At 37.1% G+C, this 15,847-nt stretch overlaps 1 protein-coding gene across 1 annotated transcript; it reads left to right on the top strand.

Moving 5' to 3' along the window:
* Positions 1-395: 395 nt before the first annotated feature.
* Positions 396-14,943, top strand: LOC133530278 (uncharacterized). Its single transcript, XM_061868157.1, has 9 exons — positions 396-704; positions 1,291-1,554; positions 3,711-3,870; positions 4,270-4,370; positions 8,167-8,348; positions 10,550-10,638; positions 11,452-11,515; positions 12,984-13,130; positions 13,424-14,943. Exons 1-9 carry the CDS (start codon positions 410-412, stop codon positions 14,936-14,938), a joined length of 2,817 nt encoding a protein of 938 aa, XP_061724141.1. The 5' UTR covers positions 396-409; the 3' UTR covers positions 14,939-14,943.
* Positions 14,944-15,847: the final 904 nt, after the last annotated feature.

Here is a 15,847-nt window from a genome sequence, read left to right as displayed (position 1 = left end):
GCCAAACTTTTAACAGCATTACTTAAGTATACAATTAAAATCCCTTTATAACTTTAACATACTTATATAATATAATTTTATTAAATTTCTGTATTTATAAATAAAATAAATAAATATTATAAAACATTATTACACAAAGCTCAATAAGGCTTGTGTTAAGGGTACTTACACAACGATATATATTATATATAAATAATTATAAATACTTAAATACATAGAATTTAACTGAAATAATATAGTCAAGTCACCAATGTTGAAATATTTTATTATTTAGCTACCTACTACTTCTTCTTTAACACCGTTACAACATGTCGATATAAATTGCAAATAAAACATAAAAATAATATCATAAATTATTTACTGATAACGCTTACAGCTCCCCCAAAAACGTTTGACTTCCGGTATTCACATGTTTACCTTTATTTTCTGGACTGTTTTATGTTGTGTTCACTCAATCCAGGGTCTTATTGAACTATCCCAGGACATAGCAGCCTCCGGTTTGTTAAACGGCATATCAAGTCAAATATTGGCTCCCAACGACTCAAAATTACAGGAGTTTGCTGTCATATTTAATCATTACGTAAATCTGACTGTGGCAGAGAAGAAGAGTAGAGAAGTATTGAGCAGACTAGCGGCTGAGTCGACTAATACTACTGCAGATGACGAAAGTGAAGACTTGTATGGATCGCTAGCATGGGAAACTGGTAAGATCCGAATTATATTTTTGACTAGCGAGTCGCCCGACTTCGGGCGGTTGTGTTTATTTGCATTATTTAAATTTCATGACGGAGGGGGTGCAAAATTTTGCTCCTGTGAGTATTACCGGGACACCAAGCTTTAAAAGAGGACGTATGATAACCCTTACAAAATTCTGAGCAATGGCGGAGACAATTTGCTTAATGACGGGGACACCGGGGCACCAAGCTTCAAACGGGGACGTATGCCATACGTCCCACCCTAGCTAGGGTTGCTACCCTAGCTTAGAACCTTTATACTAACAAATTTCTATGCAGGGGGCTACCTTTTCTTTGCAGCTGACTGTACAGTCAGGACCAATAGTAGCGAATGAAAAAACGCGCCACCCTGGAATACTTTTCCAAATAGAGATATATTTATTACGATATATATATAATATACAAATACTTAAATACATAGAAATTACCCATGACTCAGGAACAAATATCTGTGCTCATCACACAAATAAATGCCCTTACTGGGATTCGAACCCAGGACCATCGCCTTCATATCCAGAGCAAAGCTATAGTGGCTAATATGCAATTTTTTCCTCAGCCTTAGATGATGCATTGGCTGAAGAAAATATAACAGTAGAATTCAAACTACTTAACGATACAGTTATTGAATATATCGAAACGTATGCAAGTAATCCCGAGAACATTAAGGCATTATACCATTTATACCAACAAAGACTGGATTTGGACAGAAATCAGAAGAACTTAACAAGACTTGAAGAAAATGATTCAAATAATAATGATACTGACGGAGTAGGAGAATTTGGTAGTGGAACAGGAAACACTGAAGAGAATCCATTTTGGGGTAAGATCTTGATCGTTGCTGATTTGAGCGTTGGTATCGAATCACTTTGGTACACATCTTTTTTTTTATTTATACAGTTGCTCAAAAAGTGCTACTTTATCTAGCCGTTTAGCGTTCGCAAACTAGTTTTTGCGAACTAGTGCTTTTTACTTTTCCAACTTTTTAAATTTATTCCTGACCGTAATCCATACGTTTGGATACTCAAAAACTTTATACATTTTGTTATTTCACCTCTACATGATTATTACGTCCTAAAGATGACACGATACAAATTAAATATTGATTTATTATTATATAAATTAAATGTTTTAAATTACGATGTTTCCCTAAAACATTTTTAATGTTAAAAGTTGACGCAGTCGCTAATTCTCAGTTAACAGTGTGGTTGATGGTACAGTCAAGGAATTTAATTTCCGACACATTTTATACCTTGTAACAATGACAATAATATGAGGTCTCAGGCGACTTTGAGAATTAAGAGATTTAAGAAGACCAAGAGTGCTCACTCCATACAACGGTTTTGTTATGGAGTGTGGAATAAAAGGAGGAACATCTCTATGTATGAAAAGTGTCCATCAAAAAACATTAAATAGGCAGCGCCACAATACACCGAAATAAAATGTCATAGACCTAGTATTTATATAGATGTGCTATACGCGTGCACCCGTGAGGGACAGAACATACGCAATGCGACAAAATTAAAAACACATTTTAACATTCCTGACAACATACCCAAAAACAACCTACGTAATTTGGTCGGGTTATTTGTTGCCCCTCCCATATTTCATCTCTATATTATTATACCTCTATGGTTCATGTAATCCATGAGCCTACCTAGCGCCACCGGAGAGATTAGGAACTATTATTTAAACCTGAAAGCTGGTCTCTTTTGCAATAGTTCTGCCATACGAGATTTTCCTCCTTTTAATTCCACACTTCATAGGTTTTGTTAACAAAAATACTATTATTTTCGTAGTCTAGCGTCAAGTAGCGGAACTGTCAGTACTGCTACTCGACAATAGATGTCGCGGCAAACAAAAAGTCTAATGCTCAACGATTTTCCGTTAATATTATAACTAGAATAACCGGAACTCAATTTCAACTTCTACGCTTACTCTGGTTATAATACATACATACATACATACATATAATCACGCCTGTTTCCCGAAGGGGTAGGCAGAGACCACGGATTTCCACTTGCTACGATCCTGACATACCTCTTTCGCTTCCTTCACTTTCATGACATTCCTCATACACGCTCGTCGGTTTAGGGTGCTCTTGACCTGGCCTTTCTTCAGGATTTCCCCGATTTGATCAGAGAAAGTCCGCCGAGGTCTACCCCTTCCAGCTCCCTCTTCTACTTCTCCCTTATACACTCTCTTTGTTAACCTTCTTTCACTCATTCTTTCCACGTGTCCAAACCATCTCAACATACCTTTCTCAATTTTTGTCACTACATCTTCGTTCAGTCCACACTTTTCCCTTATCACACTGTTCCTAATTCTATCTTGTAATTTTACACCACACACACTTCTCAACGCTCTCATTTCCACTGCATTCACTTGACTCTGATGTTTCTTCTGCCATACCCAACTTTCGCTACCATACATAAGTGTAGGCACCAACACCCCTCTATGCACAGCCAACCGTGCTTTTTGAGACACCTTCTGGCTGCTCATAAAAGCGTTGAGTGCCCCATTCACACGATTTCCAGCATTCACTCTCCTTTCAATGTCTTCATCATGTTTACCGTCCCTAGTGAACAAGGCTCCCAGATAAACAAACTCTTTCACTTGTTCAACTCTTTCTTGACCAATCAAAACTTCACAGTTTGTCATACTTTCTCCCTTTTCTGGTTATAATATTAGCTGAAAATTGTTGAGTATTGGACTTTTTGTTTGCCGCCAGATCTATTGTCGAGTACTGAGACTGTGACTGAGAGTAGTGGTAGAGTAGTAGTAGTACTGAGAGTTCCGCTACTTGACGCTAGATGTAGACTACGAAAAATAGTATTTTTGGTAACAAAATCGTTGTATGGAGGGAACACTCTTGGTCTTCTTAATTCTCTTTGACGCTGTGACAAAGTACGAAATGGGTCGGAAATATAATTCTTTGACTGTACTTGTTACTTTGCAGTAAATAATTTATTCCGACAGTTGCGGATGACACTCCAACCCGCCGGATCTTCAGAGGAAAGACAGTCAATATCAAAACCTACCCGTTTATAGTGAGCGTTCATGTATTGAACACTTTTGCCTGTGCCGGCTCCATCATTAAAGACGACCTTGTCATCACCGCAGCATCATGTTTACAGCTGTAAGTATTAAGATTGTATGTAATAGAATCAGACCTAATATAGCTTACACCAAAGAGAATTTGAAATAGAAGCGGATTGTCAAAGAACATTTTGTAGCTACAGTAAATTTACCGGCATCTTTCGACACATGATTAAAACTTTTAGAACCGCTACTTTTGATGCTGACTACCATATTTTAGCGATCGACCCGTCTATTACGAGTATAAGCGGCGTTAGGCGTGTGGGACGTGGGCCACCGCCTACAGCCTCGCTGTCCGGGGCGCCTCGCGCCTCTAATAAGTATAACTCGGACACAACGTAAAAATGTTCGTTAATTTTGTGCCACCAGAGGGCCTCGCTAAATGTACCTTACCCACATACAATTTTGGTATTGGCCCGCCACTGATGTCTGGTTTCAGAGCTCACAATAATCGCTTCTATCGCGAGAACCCTAGCTTCATCGCCATTCGCGCCGGGTCCGACTTCTTCTTCTTTGGCGGCGAGATCGTTCCCGTCATGGGTAATAAAAATATATATGTCGGCGGCCGATCGTGAGATTAGGCAGATTGTAATGTTCCTGTGTAATGTTTTAACGGTACTCACATTAAACTATTAAATATTCGTTAGATTGCTTCAGACCCCCGAAGGGCAAACTGATCGAGATAAAATTCTCCACGTTTCACGATATGCCCAGGAATATCATAATCTGCCAAGTTTTACGAACGGCCGCCGACGTATTTAATAAGTTTTTGTCAAAATGTTTATATTTTATAGAAGCTTTTCTCACTGACTTTTCTTTCAAGAGGAAACTAATACTCATAGAAACAATACTAACAAACCCAAAGCACATAATTGTGCTTAACCCTTTACCAGGCTGACAGTTCAAAAATGACAATCGAATGTCAGTCTTACTCATCGAAAATAGAAGACATGTTTGAAGTGCCTCATGTGGGAAATATATATCCCTTAGCCTGGTAAAGGGTTAACCTAACCAACCGCAACCGGTGTGCAACCTAATGGTTCCGTTGTTTTATCACAATTATCACAGAGCTGCTGTGGCTACATCTTGTGTCCATCGTTAGATCAGCTTGAAGGTACCATAATATTGCATTGCGTCAACTTATATAGTGCTTACTTATATGTTTCAGCTAAATTGAATAATTGGAAGTGAATCTAATTTAGCTTGTAAGATTTGATCCGAATAAGCATATTACAAATAAACATAGAAATTAATAATAAATAATAATAATAATTCAGCCTATATACGTCCCACTGCTGGGCACAGGCCTCATGTGCGAGAGGGCTCGGGCTATAGTCCCCACGCTAGCCCAATGCGGATTAGGGATTTCACATACACCTTTGAATTTCTTCGCAGATGTATGCAGGTTTCCTCACGATGTTTTCCTTCACCGAAACTATTTATATTTGATATTTACCACTAGCTAGTGGTAAATATCAAATGAACATAGAAATTACAAATTAAATAAAAACTTGTAAAATCGAAATTCATACGCTTGCAATATAATAAATTGTTAGCAGAAAATATAACAGTTGCAGACAGTTATTTCGAATTTCTAAGCTTATACCAAAAAGCTGTAAGCACTAACAATTATTCTAAATACTAAAGTTATACCAAGCTAAGTTGGCAGCGATGTTGATAGCTCAGACTGTGCAAGTGTTATTTGTATATAAGTAGTTAATAATTGTTATCAACTATTTACTCGTACCATCATCCTAGTTGTACGAATAGCATTAGTTAATGTAATGTACTGGTACTAATTAATTTAACCGTAATATTACTGCATGTTCACTGGTAGAAGACACTTATATAAGATGTGGTTACCTATAATTAGATAAGCATCAGTCCTGATTGTCATATAGACTTAAGAGCATGTAAGATGTATTATCTGTTGGTAATCCTAAATAAATAAAATTAAAATTAAATTAAATTAAATCATTAGATAAACGTTTGACGTTTAAAATAACACTTACACGGACTGGGCTATCAAAATTGCTACCAACTTAGTTTGGTATCTAGGTGTTATATATATTTTGACCATTATATATTCCACGCGTATGACTTTTGAACTTCTGTCAAATAACTCTACATAAATTAAAGTGGAAAAATTACTGTCTTGGTTGAGACTTGTACCCCTAGTGTAAATAAATTCGATTTCGAAACGTGACGTACGCGTTTGCGTTAAGTCTCATTTTGTATGGGTTTTTGACAGCGCGCCAAGCGGGACGTTTTGGAAAGTCAAAAATCTCATACAAAATGACACTTAACGCAAACGCGTACGTCACGTTTCGCTGTCGAAAATATTTTACACTAGGGGTATTGAACTCGCGGCCTCTGGATCAAGTCTCACCCAAGACGTATTTTCCATTTTTTAGGGTTCCGCAGCCAAATGGCAAAAAACGGAACCCTTATAGATTCGTCATGTCCATCTGTCTGTCCGATTCTGTCACAGCCACTTTTTTCCGAAACTATAAAAGCTATACTGTTCAAACTTGGTAAGTAGATGTATTCTATGAACCGCATTATGATGTTTTCACAAAAATAGAAAAAAAACAAAAAATTTTGGGGGTTCCCCATACTTAGAACTGAAACTCAAAAAATCTTTTTTCATCAAACCCATACGTGTGGGGTATCTATGGATAGGTCTTTAAAAATGATATTGAGGTTTCTAATATCATTTTTTTCTAAACTGAATAGTTTGCGCGAGAGACACTTCCAAAGTGGTAAAAAGTGTGTCCCCCCCCCCCCGTAACTTCTAAAATAACAGAATGAAAAATCTAAAAAAAATATATGATATACATTGCCATGCAAACTTCCACCGAAAATTGGTTCGAACGAGATCTAGTAAGTAGTTTTTTTTTAATACGTCATAAAAATTAAAAAAAAAAATTTTTTTCATCAAACCCATACGTGTGGGGTATCTAGTGGTGGGTGTGGGATAGGTCTTCAAAAATGATATTTAGGTTTCTAATATCATTTTTTTCTAAACTGAATAGTTTGCGCGAGAGACACTTCCAAAGTGAAAAAATGTGTGTCCCCCCCCTGTAACTTCTAAAATAACAGAATGAAAAATCTAAAAAAAATATATGATATACATTACCATGCAAACTTCCACCGAAAATTGGTTTGAACCAGATCTAGTTAAATTTATTCTAAGCTTAATAGCATCGTTCGCAGACGTTTCTGCTAGTTAAAAATTAACTATATATTTTTATACAATATATATTTTGAATGTATAAGTTTTTATTAGGTTTTCCCGAGGCTCTACAGTATAGGGTTCTTCAAAAAAGGAGTGTACAGGTTTTTAAAGGGTCGGCAACGTGCATGTAACACCTCTGGAGTTGCAGGCGTCCATAGGCTGCGGTGACTGCTTACCATCAGGCGGGCCGTATGCTTGTCTGCCACCGTCGTGGTATAAAAAAAATGTATGCATAATAACTCTATGAATTCCAAACTTATGTATTATACCTTTTTAGGGTTCCGTAGTCAACTAGGAACCCTTATAGTTTCGCCATGTCCGTCTGTCTGTCTGTCTGTCTGTCCGAGGCTTTGCTCCGTGGTCGTTAGTGCTAGAAAGCTGAAATTTGGCATGGATATATGTATAAATCAATAATCCGACAAAGTCGTACAATAAAATCTAAAATTTTTTTTTTTTTAGGGTACCTCCCCTACACGTAAAGTGGGGGTGAATTTTTTTTTCGCTTCAACCCTAGAGTGTGGAGTATCGTTGGAAAGCTCTTTCAAAACTAATAGGGGTTTTCAAGAAACATTTTTTGATAAAGTGAATATATTCGGAGATAATCGCTCCGAAAGAAAAAAAAATCTGTCCCCCTCTAACTTTTGAACCATAGGTCCAAAAAATATGAAAAAATCGTGGAAGTAGAGCTTAAGAAAGACATTAAATGAAAACTATAGCGGACATGATCAGTTTAGCTGTTTTTGAGTTATCGCTAAAAGTTTTCCCTACATAGTAAAAAGACTTACTTTAATTAGGTACTGATTATGCAAATTTGCCTATTTTAAAATAGGCAAACTTGCATTTGGCCTAATTTGAAAGGTACCGTTTCATCCCTTGGTTAACAATTTACTATACTTTAAGCTCCAGTTTAGCTTATTGTGACGGAAGAGTAACTACGGAACCCTACACTGAGCGTGGCCCGACATGCTCTGGGCCGGTTATTTAAATTAGATGGGGTTAGAGAAACATTGGGACAAGACTCCTGTTGTTTCTCTTGCCCCGAGCCAAATAAACTGTTTCTCATTTGACCTCATTTTAATATGTACCCTCCCTGTATAGAAGTCTACTTCCACCCCTCATACAATCCCAAAACCCTGCACGGTAACCTGGCTATCATGCAGCTCCGAAAGGTGCTCAGCTTCAGGCATTCGAGAGTAAAGAAGATAGAGATTGACCGAGCCGCGGCTGCTTTGCCGGAGAACACACCACCTATTACTATTCTTGGATGGGGCGCTAAAACGGTAAGTTGGTGGCATTAGAACTAGTGGCTCTGTGAGCCAATGTTGCCAGGCGTACGATAATTTTCGTACACGAACGATAATTTGGGCTCCGGTATGTTGTACGTTCCAAAGAGCATTATCGTACGCAAATGTACGATAATTTCAGCCCTTAGATGATGCCACCAAAAATTTAAGCAAAAATGACACTTTACTTAGGTAACAGGCTACAATTAACACCTTTTGGGTGTTCAGCTCCTTGATTTACCTACGTCAAAAATGTAGAAATTTCCTGTTAACCGTTTGGATCTATCACAAAAATACACAAATATACGACAGATTTTTTCCCAATTTAGACGAAAATTGCGTTTTTGTTTGATTATACATTGGATATGTAAGCTTATTTTGCAAGAAATTTTGGAAGTAGTGCCTTTTTGACAGGCGTACGATAATTGTGACACTCAAGTACGATAATTATCTTCCGCTTACCTGGCAACACTGTGTGAGCTGTAGACCTTGCGATATAAAGCATTTAAAAAGTACTTACTTCATTGAGTCCCTATCACAGCGAACTCACATGTAGGGCTAAGATGGTCGGCTCTTTGTCATTTGTCACCATGCCTGTCACGCTCTAACAAGTAAGTAAGCATGAAAGTGACGGGCATAGTGACAAGTGATAAAATTGCGACCATGATACCGCCGCTGGTCTTAGGGGGAAGAATAGCTTTTTGAATCTAGCGAAGTAACGGAAATTTTTCTATGAAGTTCCATTTCGGGAGAAAACGGTTTACATTAACTAAATGTTAACTAATTACTTTGATTTTCATGTCGATCGGTTCAGCATAATATAATCTATGTTTATAGGTTACGCTTTAAAAAAAAAAAAAACATTTTTATTATTGCAAATTTAGAAAACAAAAAGAAAAACCTATAAACCTAGTTTTTAATTGTGTCATTATCATACTAAAAAAATCACGGAGAATGGAAAATGTTTAGAAGTGGAATCACGTTTTCTCTTTTTGTATGGACGATTAAGTAGTTTACTTTCTTATTAAGCGCTATAGACCCTACTAATTAAGTACTTTATGCCAATTTCTACCATTTTGAACATTTCCCAAAGAACGAAACAGCAGAAATATTCTAAGTACCGAAACTGCTCACCAAAATTTCATGAGAATCGGTTGACAAATGCGACCTGCAAAGGAGAACATCTGGACATACAAGCATTTTTACCCAAGCTGAAACGAAAAAAGTTACATTTTACTCTCCAAGCAAGTATACTGTACTTGCAGCAAAACTAACTGGCCACTGAGATCATAATGCTATCTCCTTTACCCTTGTTAAGACCAACCAAGAGTGAAAGAGATGGCATTATGACCTGACCGGCCAGATAGTTTTGCGGATAGTATAGTTGTCGCATGCGTGCGCCCGTGAGGGTGTCATTTTGTAGTCTGTGCTGAAAGAGAAGTCATAGAATGTACAGGGTGGCCAAATAAGAAGTATACATTTTGTTTTTAAATTTTAACTGTATTAAGTTCAAAAATTATTAGGTATTGTTTTAAAAATATATTCTTCAGGGTTGGCAAATTCATGCGAAACATAATGTCCGACATATGTCCACCTCTAACAGCAGGCAAATGTAAGCCCTTATCATCCCAATGTTCAGCATCTATTCGCACATTTTTGGCATTATCTTAGTACATTTGTGTCGAATAGTCGGTTTTAACTGTTTAAATTTCATCAGCTCGTTAGCATAGACACGTAATTTTAGATAGCCCCACAGAAATAAGTCAAGAGCTACAAAATTTGGAGAATTTGGGTGCCAATCACTGTCACTTTTTTTCAAAATTAATCGAGCAAACAACGTGTTTTAAACAACAGAAACATTTGAGATAAAATTGCTTGCTGCTAGTGGGATACATTTGGCAGAAATTATCTTCCGTATACAATTGCCAACCCTGAATAATATATTTATGAAAAAATATTTAATAAAATTTCCACTTAATGTAATTAAAATTTAAAAACAAAGTGTATCATTCTTATTTGTCCACCCTGTACTTATATCCCTTATATTCCCCGACACCTCTCTTTCCTTACAGACTAACATCTGAGCTATGTCAACCACCTTGGAGCACCCGAAGATCTAAAATTTTAATTAAAGTTAAAGTTCCCGCATTTTTGTCAACTATGACAACGCACGCAATTTTGTCTTGTTATTTTTACAGGAGAGCAATATACAATATCATCGAACCAGGTTACATGCGTCTAGTCTGGACTTCTACGATAGAGAGTCGTGCAGAGAAATATATGGAAAGTAAGTAAACATCAATCATTACTCCCCCACTTTGGCCACTTTCAAACTCCAACTCGTTTCCAGTAGCTTTTGAATAGAGATGCAACGAATATTCGGCCACTATTCGGTATCCGGCCTATTTGACCACAATTTCACCATTCGGCCGAATACCTAATAGTGGCATAGTATTGGGCCGAATACCGAATAATACGTTAACACGTAGATAACGGTAACGAGGGGTAAAAAAGTAACAAACTACAAGTACTTACCTGATCAATTATTAAGATCAGTATAATCTTTTCTGACTACCTATATATTCCTACCTAGTACAAAAATATGAGAATAATAAATAAAAATACACACATGACGAAAACTAACGCACCGCAATGTCCGCAATTCAATACGCACTGCTTGCAGAATAAGCGCAATTTCTATCAAAGGCTGCCTACAGCGAGAAACAAGAGATTATTCGGCGGCCGAATATTCGGCTATTCGGCCGATGGATCCGCCGGATATTCGGTATTCGGCCAAGCCACTATTCGTTGCATCTCTACTTTTGAAATTAGCCAAGCGAACTCTAGGGTCCCTTGCCATAAGCCGTGGCAAAAAACTGGGACAACGCTAGGAAAGATGACTCAATGATACCTATTTGTTCCATTTTGATACCTAAGTTGGGTTCCAATCTTTGCTCGGCTTAAAATTATTAACCGTCACATTCCGTCATGGTCAGCAGACGAACGTAGACGTACGTAGTGGTAATATAAGAGTGATTGTACGTATTCCTCCGACTTAAAGGAAGGTGCCCAAATTATAATAAACTGTAAACTATTTCAGGAAGTTCGTAACTAGAACAAATTTCTGCGCCGGTTTCATATCAAAAGGCGAAGGTGCATGCAATGTAAGTTCAAGTCTGTTCTGACATGTTCTGGACGCTAACGCAACGGAAATCCAAGCGCAATGTCTCGAGAGTTGCCGTCAAAAATTGAATATCTTGACAAAAGTCCGGACATCATTCTAACACGGGCTTAAAAATCTTAACATTTACCAGGTGAAATACCCAAAATATGTAAATCCCGTATCCCAAAACCTTTTGTAAGCCAAAGAGCTTCCAATACCAGGATCCCGAATTTCTAAATACCGGAATCCAGTCTTTTTGGCCATTTTTCAATACCGGTATTTTTAAATGTAATAGCAGGATCCCAGTACTTTTAAAACATAAGAAATGTGCACTATAAACCCTCAATGTCCATTAAAATGATCAATTATCAAATTCAACTGCATTGAGAAAGCCCACATGTTAGTCGCATCACAATAATGGATATAGGCATTAAAGGACTTAAGTGTCAATTTCCTCTAGTAGCATAATGCGAAGATTAGTCGAGGGCGAAGTTGCATCTGAGAGGCCCTTTTCTTTCAATGTATACTCCCAAGATAATACAAAGGGTTGGCTTCCGTGATGCTCCCTTAAGAGGGAAGAATAACTTTACCATCCTAACGAAATAACGGTACATTTTCTATGAAATTCCATTTCGGGAGAAAACGGTTTCCACTAACTAAATCTTAACAAATCACTTTGATTTTGATGTCGATCGCTTCAGCATAATATATAAGTTTATAGGTTTCACTTTTTTTTATATTGCAAATTTTTAACAAAAACGGAAAACCTATAAACCTAGTTTTTCATTGTGTCAATAACATGCTAAGAAATTATGGAAAATGGAAAATATTTAGAAGTGGAAAAACATTTACTCCCTCTTAAGAGTGAAGCCGTTTTCCTTTTCATTGTACGAGCCGGGTTTTGAACCCGTGACCTCCGGTTGAAAGTCGAACGCCTTACAGTCAGGCACTTACAGTTCTTACACAGCTAATTCGATAACTCCTCCTCCTCCTTTCAGACTCGAGTTGACTCGACTCAGTTTAGCAGACTCTAATAAAGATTTAGTTTAAACTTGAGTTCTTATTCACATGTTTACCACAGACTGTTGCAGAAACTTGAGTCACACATAAAAATCAATATCTGGGAGACCGATTTTTGCTTGGAAAACATAAAATAAAACTCAAAAATGCGCGTTTTCCCAGAGATAAGACCTAACCGTTTCCGATATCCCCGAAATATATACATATATATATATATATATACAACAATTGCTTGTAAAGGTACTTATAAGATAAGTTGTGTTAGTTTACACAAAACGTACTTACGTTAACGTTTATTTCCTTTAATGTTAATTTAAATAAAACCCATGAGCCTATGACATTTTTGACGGAGTATTTATTACGCACGCCATTAGAGTTTGTACTGCACGCTGTATATCGTCTGAGTTATTCACCAATTAAATTGAAACTTCATGCTCTTCTTTCTCCAGCATGACGTAGGCGACCCAGGCGTCTCGGGTATGTACTTAGTGGGCGTTACCAGCTTTGGCTCTCTGATTTGCGGACGACCTGACACGCCCACAGTGTTCACCAAGGTCGGGTTTTATGTCGACTGGATTCAAGCCATCATGGATCAGGTAACTGCTCCCCTGTCTTCTTAGATGCTTGAGTTTGTACAGAGAGACCTGGAAATCCCCAGTTTCAGTAGGTACGGTATTTATAGAAAACCAGTACAGGGATCTCTCACAATAAACTTGCTTACGCGGTTAAGCGGTCACACTGGTGCGGATTGGCATGGCACTACTTTTTGTAAGCGAGACAGCGTTTTAAATCAGCTCGCACGGATTTAACGACCAACGTACAGAACGCTGACTACACGTACACTGTTTTTTTAGTTTTCACATGATAAACCTCTCTGGTTACATTTCAGAAAAAAATTCGATTCACTCACAGTACTACAACAGAAAGACCCTTTCGAGTATTGGATAAACCAATCATTCTATACGGGATCGGCGGGGAATCAGAACCAATCCCCTTACAACGTGAAGGTACAAATACCGAGCCAGCTCAAGACACTGCACCCATAGATGAACACCTCGAAATAGTGCTGAATGAACTTAAAAAGCTTGGAATGCAAAGCAAAGAGAGTGCGGATCTAATCCGAAACATACAATCAGGAACTCCCCAAAAAGAAGAAGTAAATCTACCAGACGAAGAACAAGACCCGGAAATAAAATACAATAACGGACTTAGTACCGAAAATAATCCAGTAGTAGTACATCAATTTATTGATTCTGATCGGTCTCCAGAAGAAGAAATCGGTAATGCATTAAGAGAAGAAGATCTACACAATAAAGATGCTGAAGCCAAAAATGAAGAAGAGATCACATCTCTAGAAGAAACAAATATGGATAGAAGTGACGTAGATTCAGATGGTATAAGTATGAATCCAGTAGATCGTGCAACCAAAGTATTTGACTTTGAACCAAAACCTACAGAGTCAAGAGAAATTCAAAAAACAGATATAGAGAATGTCAGAGTGACAAAACCACCGGAAAATAATTTCAATTTGGATTCAGAAACTGATATCTCTGAGAACGCTCCTTCAGCAAAAAAATCAACTGCTGATAATGTTGATCTCGTATCAAGAGAAACAGGTGTTAACACCAAAGAAAACTTTGATAAAACTAGTCTAATTAAAAAACAACTTCCAATGGTTAAAAATGACAATACTATTTTAAGAAAAAAACATCGTAATCCTACTGTAATCAATTTTCAGTTCGAAGATATACATATGCCAAAACATACAGATAGGCACACTGTGCATAAGGGTTACATCCCTGCAAATCCTCCAAATATTCTTGGAAATCCACATCCTATTGATTTGGAATATGATGGTAAAAATATTTTACCCAAATATCAAGACACTCATGCAGCTACTCAAAATGAAAATAAAATTCAAGTCCAGTATACAGAAGTTACTAAAAATGCTAGTTTAGACAACATTATATGGAAAGAAAGTCGTGAATCTACTACCGATAAAGAAGAAAAAGGTCATGCTGAATTTGCAAATGATATTACAGACGATATTGTAAAACATGAAATCCAGAAATTAATAGAACAGCTGGAAATAAGCAGTGAGTTAAATTCTCAAACTGAGGACTATAAGTATACTGATAAAAGTCCATTACGCAATAATTTGAAAGATATAGATATAGATAAAACTAAAGATTCGGGAACCGTACTAACTCTACTTTATTTGACAGATGTTGACGAGAAAGTTCATCCACGAGCATATTTAGGCACACATGAAGAAGGATTGAGTATAGATCCCAAACCGTTTAAAAAAGAAATTCACGACAGTAATAACTTAATAGGGAAAAGTGAGATATACAAAATCTTTGCGGACGTCATGAACACTGTAGTTAATAAAACATTGGAATAAAATTTATTGCATTTTTTATTTCCATTGATAGAACGGAGATAGGGGTTATTTACACCTATATTTTGCCGATCATTTTCTGATATCTTGCTGCTAAGGGGGACATGGAGACAACGTATACCTCTGTCTTCTGTCCTAATTAGCAGAACCCCTAAAATATAAAAGGCCCATTCGCGAACCCTCTTCCGCTCCACCCTCGCGAATGCACTTCAATTATTTTGCTTGCCTTTATCTGTTTGGTTGGTGTATTGGCATATTTTTTGGTTCGCAACTTTGCACTGTCATCAAGTGCAAAAAAAACCGGCCAAGTGCGAGTCGGACTCGCCCATCGAGGGTTCCGTACTTTTTAGTATTTGTTGTTATAGCGGCAACAGGAATACATCATCTGTGAAAATTTCAACTATCTAACTATCACGGTTCATGAGATACAGCCTGGTGACGGACGGACAGCGGAGTCTTAGTAACGGTCTAGTAGTAATTACGGTCCCGTTTTACCCTCTATGTACGGAACCCAAAAAAATGCTATAATATTTATGTGGTCCTGAAATATTATACGGTTTCAAATTATTTTATGTATTCAAAATTCAAATTCAAAAATTTATTCTGCAAGTAGGCCTCAAGGGCTCTTTTACAAGTCAATACAACATTTATTTTATAGTAACATCATATAGTGACATGAAAAATACATAACAACATTTATAAATACAACAGCCAATACCTGGGTAAACATTACATTATAATAATCTTAAAATAAATAATTACTACAATACAATAGAGATGTATAGTCTCTATGGTTAAAAACACATTAAATCTGGAGATGTAAAAGGTCCCCAATGTCAAAGTACTAATACTACTAATACTAATAAGATTTGGAAGTGTAAAGTCTCTCCAAGTGTCAAAATAAAATTTATA

This window comes from Cydia pomonella, chromosome 22, assembly GCF_033807575.1.
Source record: "Cydia pomonella isolate Wapato2018A chromosome 22, ilCydPomo1, whole genome shotgun sequence".
NCBI classification, from domain to species: domain Eukaryota; kingdom Metazoa; phylum Arthropoda; class Insecta; order Lepidoptera; family Tortricidae; genus Cydia; species Cydia pomonella.
Note: the sequence above shows the minus strand (reverse complement) of the source record. Positions and strands in the feature narration are given on the sequence as shown.